The sequence below is a fragment of the Pelobates fuscus genome, chromosome 4 (genome assembly GCF_036172605.1).
Source record: "Pelobates fuscus isolate aPelFus1 chromosome 4, aPelFus1.pri, whole genome shotgun sequence".
Taxonomy (NCBI): domain Eukaryota; kingdom Metazoa; phylum Chordata; class Amphibia; order Anura; family Pelobatidae; genus Pelobates; species Pelobates fuscus.
This window is the reverse complement of record NC_086320.1, coordinates 133591413-133603809: the sequence shown is the minus strand read 5'-3', so window position 1 is coordinate 133603809 and position 12397 is coordinate 133591413. Positions and strand designations below refer to the sequence as shown.

General features: G+C 41.8%; 1 protein-coding gene across 1 annotated transcript in view; it reads left to right on the top strand.

The window, feature by feature from the left end:
* Nucleotides 1-6394: 6394 nt before the first annotated feature.
* RTTN (rotatin) overlaps nucleotides 6395-12397 on the top strand; it is a 189757-nt gene continuing 183754 nt past the window's right edge. The window contains exons 1-3 of the mRNA XM_063451614.1: nucleotides 6395-6665; nucleotides 10686-10761; nucleotides 11774-11961. Of these exons, the coding sequence (XP_063307684.1) occupies nucleotides 10728-10761; nucleotides 11774-11961 (222 nt within the window). The 5' untranslated portion in view covers nucleotides 6395-6665; nucleotides 10686-10727. The remainder of the gene's footprint in view (nucleotides 6666-10685; nucleotides 10762-11773; nucleotides 11962-12397) is intronic.

Genomic DNA, 12397 nt, shown 5'->3' with positions numbered 1-12397 from the left:
GAGGGAGGGAGCTAGGACCCACAAGCATGGAGGCCGGAGCGTTGCCATGCATTACCATGGCAATGCTCCGACAGCGCTGTGTTCGCAGGAATAAAACAGTAAGTCAGCCTGCAGCCAGAAGAGCTGCAGGCTAAAGTGCACGCGAAACCATGGGCCCACCAGTGATTGCAGTGATATGTCCCCTCCTTCCAGGCCATAGGTAAGAAGGATAGGGGGGTGAATACAGTTTTTGTTTTAAGTAAAAAAAATATATATAGATTTTCTCCTTGATTCCCCACCACAATATAGACCCCTGACACACACTACACCATATCACACATACTGCACCTCTCTCACACACAACCCCTCAAACAAACACACTGAATCCCACACACTCAGAACCCCTCACACAAATACACTGCACCCCCTCACACACAGCACCTCTCACACGTACTCTGGACCCCTCACACAAACACATTGCTCCCCTCACACACATACTGAACCCCTCACACACACTGCAACCCTTAAACACTCTTACACACACACTGTGAGTAGCAACCACATCAATATCAGTTCACATCACACCAAAGAGAAGCAGTTCCAGCCATCACATTAGGAGTTAATTAAATGTTTGCCCAAATACAGAAGGCAAATTTTTAAGTTGATTATTTTGCATGGCTCGCGAGTGATGTTTTAAATATCCAAATGGCCCTTGGCAGATAAAAGGTTCCCCACCGCTGATCTAGACCAATATCTTTTATTTTTAACACTAACCTATTGTGAGGAATCGTATCAAATGCATTGCCAAATTCCAAGTAGATCACATCCACTGCAACACCCTGATCTATACTACTTACTTCATCGTAGAATGCAATTCGGTTAGTTTGACATGACCTAGGTTTCATAAAACCATGCTGATTATTGCTAATAAAGTTCTTCCCAATGAATTCCTGAATATTATCTTTTAATAGCCCTTCAAATATTTTCCCAGTCACAGATGTTAAGCTCACAGGTCTATAATTTCCAGGCAAGGATTTTGAACCTTTTTAAATATAGGAAAGACATCTGCCTTCCTCCAGTATATTTCCTGTCTGGTTGTCCTGCAATCTGCACTCTATCTCCAATGGAATCAGAAGTTTTCTTACTGGTCCACTTTGCAAGTAGAAAGTTTTTCTTTGTGTGCAATAAAAATATACTAATAATTCAACAAGGTGTACACCACAAATGATGGTGAAAATAGTCCAAGTAATTTACCCTTTAAAGAAATAAATTGTAAGAAGATGCCTCTTATCTTCTGTAACACATACATAGCTATACAATCTAAAAAGAATTGCAAACAAGAAACACAATATAGTGTAATATTGTCTGTCACCCAAACAATAAATGTAGATATGTATTGCACTCACAAAAGCACGTATAATTCAGGCATGTAGTAAGATATTAGCGTACACGTCCTTGCCGCATCCTTTTGCTTATTGAATATATAAGGAAAAAATATATATATTTTAAATTGAGTATTTTATATTAAGTGCTGTTTAATTTTATATGTATGGACAACTATGGAAAGACCTCTGGTAGAATTTCAATGCCAGCGTCCGCTATTCATTCGAAAGTGAGTCACCATATCAAGTGGAACACAAGTTGGAATGCATAGAACGTTTCCTGGGTCCCCGAAAGTACGTCACACATCAGGTTGAAAGCGAGGATTGAGACGCAATCAGCAATCTTAGATGGCTCTACACGAGGTTGGCGGTCCGATTGGATATTGGGATGGCGTGAATTTTGGATATTTAAACTTGGCAGTAGGAGATTTCAGCACACACCCTTCAGGAAGTCCACAATAGGACGAAACGTGTTGGGCTTTGGAACTATACATAGTTTTTATTACTTTTTTTATCTTTATTTTTTGCACTTCTGTTTCTGTGAACCACTACCTCGTGTTGGACAGTAGGAGTTTGTTGATGTGCCTTACATGAACATTTATCTCGTGAGTGTAACCTGAATAAAGTGTTTTTTTGGTGTTAAAAATACTACACTATGTTTTTCTCCCCTTTCCTTATATATTCAATAAGCAAAAGGATGCGGCAAAGACCTGTACCTAATATCTTACTACAGTGCCTTGGAAAATTATTCACCCCCCTTGGCATTTTTTGTGTTTTGTTGCCTCACAACCTAGAATTAACATGGATTGTTTGAGGATTTGTATCATTTAATTTACAGAACATGCCCACAACTTTGAAGATTTTTTTTTTTTTTGTGAAGCAAACAACAAATAGGACAAAATAACAGAAAAAGTCAATGTGCATAACTATTCAGCCCCCTAAAGTCTATACTTTGTAGAGCCACCTTTTGCGGCAATCACAGCTCCAAGTTGCTTTGGATAAGTCTCTATGAGCTTGCCACATCTTACCACTGGTATTTTTGCCCATTCCTCCTTGCAAAACTGTTCCAGCTCCTTCAAGTTGGATGGTTTGTGCTTGTGAACAGCAATCTTTAAGTCTGACCACAGATTTTCTATTGGATTGAGGTCTGGGCTTTGACTAGGCCATTCCAACACATTTACATGTTTTCCCTTAAACCACTCAAGTGTTGCTTTAACAGCGTGTTTGGGGTCATTGTCCTGCTGGAAGGTGAACCTCTGTCCTAGCCTCAAATCAGGCACAGAGTGGTACAGGTTTTGCTCCAGAATATCCCTGTATTTAGCACCATCCATCTTTCCCTCAACTCTGACCAGTTTCCCAGTCCCGGCAGCATGATGCTGCCACCACTATGTTTCACTGTGGGGATGGTGTTCTTTGGGTGATGTGATGTTTTGGGTTTGCGCCAGACATAGCGTTTTCTTTGATGGCCAAAAAGTTTAATTTTAGTCTCATCAGACCAGAGCACCTTTCTCCATACATTTTGGGAGTCTCCCACATGCCTTTTCGCAAACTCAAACGTGCCATTTTGTTTTTTGCTGAAAGTAATGGCTTTATTCTGGCCACTCTGCCATAAAGCCCAACTCTATGGAGCGTACAGCTTACTGTTGTCCTATATACAGATACTCCAGTCTCTGCTGTGGAACTCTGCAGCTCCTCCAGTTACCTTAGGTCTCTGTGGTGCCTCTCTGATTAATGCCCTTCTTGCCCGGTCAGTGAGTTTTGGTGGGCGGCAGTCTCTTGGCAGGTTTGCTGTTGTGCCATGTTCTTTCCATTTGGTTATGATAGATTTGATGGTGCTCCTGGGGATCATCAAAGATTTGGATATATTTTTTATAACTCAACAACATTGTTTCTTGTTTGGAGAGTTCCTTGGTCTCCTTGGTTAGTGGTGTCTCTTGCTTAGGTGTTGCAGCCTTTGGGGCCTTTCAAAAAAGGTGTGTATATGTAATGACAGATCATGTGACACTTAGATTGCACACAGGTTGACATTTTTTTTTTTTTAGGTTGACATTTCACTAATGATGTGACTTCTGAAGATAATTGGTTGCACCAGAGCTTTTTATGGGCTTCATAACAAACGGGGTGAATACATACACACATGCCAATTTTCTGTTTTCTATTTCTAAAAAATAGTTTTATGTATATATTTTTCTTATTTCATTTCACCAACTTAGACTATTGTGTTCCGATCCATCACATAAAATTCAGATTGATAAAACATTGAACGTAAGACTGTAATGTAACATAATAGGTAAAACGTCAAGGGGGTTGAATACTTTTGCTTGGCACTGTACATGCCTGAATCATATGTACTTTTGTGAGTGCAATATGTATCTACAGTCATTGATTTGGTGACAGACAATATTACACTATTTTGTGTTTCTTGTTCGCAATTCTTTTTAGATTGTATAGCTATGTTTTTCTATGTTTGTAAGTACAACCTTGAATTAAAATGTATACTTTTTATATACAAATTGTACTATGTGTTCCTCTCTTTATATCCTTTGAGGAGTAGAATTGGAAGACACCAACCCTCCTCATATACCACTGAGGGGAGACAGGCCCATTTTATGGAGTTTTCTTGTAAGTTTTCTACTGCATAGTTGTCTGGTTACACCATTATGTACTTCACCATATTTGGCCTCTTTGTTTTTTAGATTCTATATTGTAATATTTTCCATCCTGAGTATCAGGTTATATTTTCCATTTACATTCTGTGTGTATTTGATACCCCCTTTAATATATCCCTTTGGGGGTATATACTTGTGTGTTTGTAGCCCAGTATTACCTGCCTAGGAGGAGGGCAGTAAGCGGACAGCCCGGTATTACCTGCCCATGACCTAGGCAGATAATACCGGGCTGTCCGCTTACTGCCCTCCACCTGGGCAGGTAATACCGGGCTGCCTGCTTACTGCCCTCCACCTGGGCAGGTAATACCGGGCTGTCCGCTTACTGCCCTCCACCTGGGCAGGTAATACCGGGCTGTCCGCTTACTGCCCTCCACCTGGGCAGGTAATACCGGGCTGTCCGCTTACTGCCCTCCACCTGGGCAGGTAATACCGGGCTGTCCGCTTACTGCCCTCCACCTGGGCAGGTAATACCGGGCTGTCCGCTTACTGCCCTCCACCTGGGCAGGTAATACCGGGCTGTCCGCTTACTGCCCTCCACCTGGGCAGGTAATACCGGGCTGTCCGCTTACTGCCCTCCTCCTGGGCAGGTAATAGCGGGCTGTCCGCTTACTGCCCTCCTCCTGGGCAGGTAATAGCGGGCTGTCCGCTTACTGCCCTCCTCCTGGGCAGGTAATAGCGGGCTCTCCGCTTACTGCCCTCCTCCTGGGCAGGTAATAGCGGGCTCTCCGCTTACTGCCCTCCTCCTGGGCAGGTAATAGCGGGCTCTCCGCTTACTGCCCTCCTCCTGGGCAGGTAATAGCGGGCTGTCCGCTTACTGCCCTCCTCCTGGGCAGGTAATACGGGGCTGTCCGCTTACTGCCCTCCTCCTGGGCAGGTAATACGGGGCTGTCCGCTTACTGCCCTCCTCCTGGGCAGGTAATACGGGGCTGTCCGCTTACTGCCCTCCTCCTGGGCAGGTAATACGGGGCTGTCCGCTTACTGCCCTCCTCCTGGGCAGGTAATACGGGGCTGTCCGCTTACTGCCCTCCTCCTGGGCAGGTAATACGGGGCTGTCCGCTTACTGCCCTCCTCCTGGGCAGGTAATACGGGGCTGTCCGCTTACGGGCAGGTAATACGGGGCTGTCCGCTTACGGGCAGGTAATACGGGGCTGTCCGCTTACGGGCAGGTAATACGGGGCTGTCCGCTTACGGGCAGGTAATAGCGGGCTGTCCGCTTACGGGCAGGTAATAGCGGGCTGTCCGCTTACGGGCAGGTAATAGCGGGCTGTCCGCTTACGGGCAGGTAATAGCGGGCTGTCCGCTTACGGGCAGGTAATAGCGGGCTGTCCGCTTACGGGCAGGTAATAGCGGGCTGTCCGCTTACGGGCAGGTAATAGCGGGCTGTCCGCTTACGGGCAGGTAATAGCGGGCTGTCCGCTTACGGGCAGGTAATAGCGGGCTGTCCGCTTACGGGCAGGTAATAGCGGGCTGTCCGCTTACGGGCAGGTAATAGCGGGCTGTCCGCTTACGGGCAGGTAATAGCGGGCTGTCCGCTTACGGGCAGGTAATAGCGGGCTGTCCGCTTACGGGCAGGTAATAGCGGGCTGTCCGCTTACGGGCAGGTAATAGCGGGCTGTCCGCTTACGGGCAGGTAATAGCGGGCTGTCCGCTTACGGGCAGGTAATAGCGGGCTGTCCGCTTACTGCCCGCAGTAAGCGGACAGCCCGCTATTACCTGCCCAGGAGGAGGGCAGTAAGCGGACAGCTCGTTATTCGGTGCCCTGGGGCTGATATCAGCAGACAGCTCGGTATTCGGTGCCCTGGGGCTGATATCAGCAGACAGCCCGGTATTCGGTGCCCTGGGGCTGATATCAGCAGACAGCCCGGTATTCGGTGCCCTGGGGCTGATATCAGCAGACAGCCCGGTATTCGGTGCCCTGGGGCTGATATCAGCAGACAGCCCGGTATTCGGTGCCCTGGTATTAGCAGACGGTCTGTCAGCCAACAGTTTTGGCGCCCGGTGGAGCGGCTCGGGCGCATGCGCGGACAGTGTCTGTGAGCGGCTCCAGGGCAGGAAGCGGAGGCTGTTTGGCGGTATCTACTCTCCCTGTCACTATTACCAGCTGCGACTTTCTGCTGGCGGCAAGCAGCAGATTAATACGCTATATTATCTCCCGTCGGCCTGAGCAGTGTTATCCTATATCTGGCAGCAGCGCCGCCGTCATATCGGTCTATCCTCCTCCGGCAAACATTTCCCGCTCTCGGTAGACACACTGCCCTATCGTCTATACACGGCGAGAGTTGTGGAGCACGTTTCCCGTGATGCTCAGCGAGCTATCTCGCCAACCGTCTGTCACGAGAAACCTATAGTCACATGACCCGCCGTGACAGCTCGGCCCCGTGCCTTTGTGTATGTGAGAGAAGCCCCGCCCACTCACACTGTAGCGGAGTGTCTCTTACCTGGCCGCCTTCTAGTGATACGTTCTATTTAGCGGAACACGCCCCGCCCACTTCTTCAAGCAGAGCGGCGATTGGTTTTCTGAGCTGAGCCGGGAAAACAGAGAACATCGATTGGCCAAGGAAGTAGTTTAGCAGTTAGAATGGGACTCCATGGAAACACATGACAACAGCCGGATCCGGAACGTTGACGTGCAATGGTGAGTATGAGCATCTTAGCGATGGTTCCTGTGTTCTATGCATGCATTCCTATCTAACGCATAATAACTGTTATACAAAGGACACGCAGCCAACTGGAGCTCTGTATACTGACTATAGAGGCTTAGTGAGCAAGTTAAAAATAAATAAAATACACATTTTCAGGCATGTTAATTAGAAGAGATTGCACTTTAAAAAGCTGAGTGTTTACATACATGCATCTTCATTATTTTTTTGGTCAACATGTTACCATTCCTTAATTCATGCTAACATGCGTACTTGGTACTTCACATGCCATTAGAGTAGAGAGATAGATGAATATCCAGTTATCATAATAGAATGCAGAGTACATAATACTCTACTGTCTTGTAGAGGTTACAATCTGAGTGAGAGGCAATAACTTTCTAGGAAGAGGAGAATGTGCAGCCTATGTATTGCTTAAAAAATATAGACAGTACTGTATTATTTTCATGTGGATTGGAAGATGCAGAATTATAGGTTGTTACAGAAATCTCATATCTACCTTCATATTGTAATCTGCCTGTTATACCTATCTCAGTAAGTAGCTATCACTGCTATGTGTGGTGTACATTACAACATTTGGTTCTGTCAGCTATTTTTAGTCCACAATGTCTCTAGTACCACACGTTGTAAACATTACAAATATAACTTACTGTACAATGTAATACAATGAATTAGGATGTAAAGTATGATGTTATTATAGGTGTAAGTAATAACATTTGACAGTCTTTAGTCTTCTGTCTCTAGATGAAGTTCCTAAATAAAATCTAAAACCAAAAGAGGGGCAATACACATAGATATATACTCGCAATCTGGAGTGACCAGTGTCCACGAAACAGCCTATCTAGATGTGTTGTAGATGAAATATCTGGTAGATATAAGTTATGTACTGGCCAGATGCTGCAGACAATGGGCTAAAAGTGAATATTGAAATAATTAATTATTTTCTGCTTATGCTGCATTGTGGTATATTGGCATAGTTAACAAATATAAGCAACAGAATACGAATCCATGCGAGTTCTAAAACAGCGCATTCACCAAAAATATTCCTGTGAACCAGTACATTTATTTACACAGTATGTTTCATATTAACCTGTACTTTGTTGCCAAATATTGTTTCCAACAATTTTTTTCTTAATGTCTAGCACACCATTGCTTAGCTGGAACCAGCAAATGTCCTCAATAACCAAACTTTAAGTAAAGCAGTTCCAATTTGTAATGTATGACTCATATTTTTTGTACGTTTGTTAGAATGCGAGATATTGCAGAAGTTTTCTATGTGCATTGCTATGCTATTTGACTCTACATTTCAAGTAAAGTTGAAATAGCCTAATAATGTATGTACAGTTGCAAGAAAAAGTATGTGAACCCTTTGGAATGATATGTATTTCTGCACAAATTGGTAATAAAATGTGATCTGATCATCGTCTAAGTCACAACAATAGACAATCACAGTCTGCTTAAACTAATAACACACAAATAATAAAATGTTGCCATGTTTTTATTGAACACACCTTGTAAACATTAACAGTGCAGGTGGAAAAAGTATGTGAACCCTTGGATTTAATAACTGGTTGAACCTCTTTTGGCAGCAATAACTTCAACCAGACGTTTCCTGTAGTTGCAGATCAGACGTGCACAACGGTCAGGAGTAATTCTTGACCATTCCTCTTTACAGAACTGTTTCAGTTCAGCAATATTCTTGGGATGTCTGGTGTGAATCGCTTTCTTGAGGTCATGCCACGGCATCTCAATCGGGTTGAGGTCAGGACTCTGACTGGGCCACTTCAGAAGGCGTATTTTCTTCTGTTTAAGCCATTCTGTTGTTGATTTACTTCTATGCTTTTGGTCATTGTCCTGTTGCAACACCCATCTTCTGTTGAGCTTCAGCTGGTAGACAGATGGCCTTAAGTTCTCCTGCAAAATGTCTTGATGAACTTGGGAATTAATTTTTTCCTTCGATGATAGCAATCCGTCCAGGCCCTGACGCAGCAAAGCAGCACCAAACCATGATGCCCCCACCACCATACTTCACAGTTGGGATGAGATTTTGATGTTGGTGTGCTGTGCCTCTTTTTCGCCACACATAGTGTTGTGTGTTTCTTCCAAACAACTCAACTTTGGTTTCATCTGTTCACAGAATATTTTGCCAGTACTGCTGTGGAACATCCAGGTGCTCTTGTGCAAACTGTAAACGTGCAGCAATGTTTTGTTTGGACAGCAGTGGCTTCCTCTGTGGTATCCTCCCATGAAATCCATTCTTGTTTAGTGTTTTACGTATTGTAGATTCGCTAACAGGGATGTTAGCATTTGCCAGTGACTTTTGTAAGTCTTTAGCTGACACTCTAGGATTCTTCTTCACCTCACTGAGCAGTCTGCGCTGTGCTCTTGCAGTCATCTTTACAGGACTGCCACTCCTAGGGAGAGTAGCAGCAGTGCTGAACTTTCTCAATTTATAGACAATTTAGCTCTTGGAGATGTCATTAGTCTAGGGGTTCGCATACTTTTTCCACATGCACTGTGAATGTTTACATGGTGTGTTCAATAAAAACATGCCAACATTTCATTCTTTGTGTGTTATTAGTTTAAACAGACTGTGATTGTCTATTGTTGTGACTTAGATGATGATCAGATCACATTTTATGACCAATTTGTGCAGAAATCCATATCATTTCAAAGGGTTCACATACTTTTTCTTGCAACTGTATGTAGCATGAGAAACATTCAATTTGAAGCTTTCGATAATGCTAGCCAATGCTTTGTAGGTCCCCAGGCCTTCTCTATGAGAAGCATTGTATTGGCCCATAGTTTTGACGTCAGAGAAGCTGAGGCAAGAAGATAGTGTTGGTATAAAATTAAGAGTAAATTATTCTTTTATAGAAGCTGTGATGGTGCCCTAAAGCTATATATAAAAAAAACACTATCATTATGAACAAATACATTTATTTCTAATGTTAGAATGTTATTTAAATATATGTATAGTTTGAGCATATATTTGTTATGGGGTAAGGTCTTTTGTACACTTGACACTGAATTAGACTATAACTATTGTGTAGATAGAAATGAAAGGATAAGGTCCAAAAATTGACCTTAGATGAAGAGGATAAAACACACTAAAAGGTTAACCCTTCAACTGGAAAAAAAGGACTCCACTAAAAAATCCTTATAAATGCAATGAAAAAAATATATTAGATGAATAATGTAATGTGGTTTCAGGAGTGTTTCAACAAGTTCCTAACAGCTGCTTAACACCGGACTTTCCCGTTTCCCGTACAGCACTCAGAACTTTACCAATTGTAAGTGCTTTTTCCGTTTAACTATGTGGATAATAAATTCGTTTTTTACAAGAAACCACTATTGAATTCTTCACTAATCTTGGCAAGAACGGAGGGGTTTTTCCCATCAAACTGCAGGTCATTACTTATTTTTTCTATTTATTCTTTCTCAGTACAGAGTCACATATAAATCATTACTGCTATTTATGCAGATTTATATATTATTGTACCATATTATTTTTAGCTACATCAGCTAGATACAATCCAGTTTTATCTATAGCTGGTAGAGGCTGTTATAGCTTACAACATTCACGGACTGAGTAAAACTTTCAATTTCAGTGATACAATTGTATCCATATAGAGACACTTTTTATACTATTGGACTCATTGTTATCAAACACACTGATATTGTATTTATTTTGGCAATTTAAGACAGATTGTTATTATAGTATTGCTGCATGCCATTTTTAACATTTAAAGGTATATACCACTCCTGAAACCACATTAGATTATTCATCTAATATATTTTTTTATAACTATTGTGTGTTTTTATCTCATGGCTTTGAAGTCCTTTTAATTTGTGTAATGTATCTACAGTATACAGTTTTCTTTGTTTTAATATCTTCGCCAATGTTTTATTTAGCCCACTAATGTTTCTGTGTGGGTTAAAATTACATGTGGTTTGGCTTTGTTTTTGAATGATACTAAGTTATTTATTTATTGCAGATCCTAAAGAGTGTGTATTAGAAAAGGAGGAAAAACAAATCCATGATGGATATTTCTTCGTTGGTCAAAAAGCTTGGTAATGATATGCAATTCCTTTTCACAGCCATTTTTATGCAGTCGTTCGCAATGTGGTGGAATAACTTTTCCTTTGTCTTTTTATCAGTAGTTGGAAACTAGACCTTTTATTGTTTTTATTTTATTTTGTTTGATAGATACCTTTTTTTTTTTTTTTTTTAAACGGACACCATAGGCACCACAACAAATAGAAAGATTAGGGCAAATTATGATCTTCAATTGAGTTAGGGAATTTTCCCAGATTTCTTTCCAATCAGACTTAATTTGTGACAATTCAGACTTTAGCGAATAACCATTTTATGGTTAGAAAGCAGACATGTATGTAGAACTAAATGGCAAAGAATTGTGCAGTGAGACTGCAGGGACATAGTCAATACACAAAAACTGCTTCATTAAGCTAAAGTTGTTTTTAAGCCTATAGCATGGTTCGACAAATCCCAGGCTCCAGGTTTGCCTTGGCCCCTGGGATATGTGAGCACGTTACCTCCAAGGCGGGGGGGAGGCCGGCTGGTGACAAGCTGGACTATGGAATTGGGCGGCAAGCGGGGGTTCATGGAGGCAGACGGCTGGCTGCGCTAATAGTAGGTGGGCAGCAAGGAAGCTGTAATGTCTTCCTTGCTGTAAGTGCTTCCTCACTCGCGGCTTAGTGATGCTGGGGTCAGAATATGATGCCTGCCTGTACTATTTTTTTGAGTGTAGCATTGGTTTACATTTTTTTTATACTTGCACCTCTTTCTGTAACTGAAATTCTTGCATAGTGCCATGATATCCATTGGTATACTTTATTCAAAGCTTTCATTAGACAACAAAACCCCCCAAAAACATTGCACACAAGCATATTGTCTCCAGATACGCACATGTGAGAAAGTGAAATAAATAGATCTGGTTATACATTTTACATGTTTGCATGAAAACATTGTTAACTTGTGTAGTTATTACTATTTAAGTGTTCAGGGTACAATTTCTAATTTGTGACATTTAAACAGCTTTTTTTTTTTTTTTTTTCTTTTTAGGCCATCATTTGGTTGAGATTAGAGAGAGAGCACTTAAAAATATTCTCTGTAAACTGGACCATAACTTGCTTTCATATATAGATCTAGTTCAAGAGAAATCACTGTTCTTGCATCTGCTGGAATGGTTTAATTTCCCAGCAGTTCCAATGAAGGAAGAGGTTTTACTTCTGCTTAATAACTTATCTAAGGTAAGAGTTTCTTTTAAAAACTGAACAAGGTGATATTCTTAAAAAAACAAGAATGCATATTGGTATGGTATAAGTTGTATTCTTATTTATTTAAAGGGAAATCTGGTTGTTTTGATACTCCAGATTAATATATCTTGAAGAGCACAGGGCTAAACACTAAACTATGTAATAGGTCTTTATTGTGATAAAAAAAATAAGATATATACTGTTCTGTGTGTGTGTGTGTGTGTGTGTGTGTGTGTGTGTATATATATATATATATATATATATATATATATTAATCCTTGCTTTGTGAACCCCACCATCGCTCCTATCTATGTGTTGATTGTTAAATCTCGTTTGTCTTTTGTACTCCTGAAGGGTGCTCTTTTTCTTGACTGTCACAAATAGATAAAATAAGTAACAAGCTAATTCAAAGGCTTCTATTCCTGAGAGA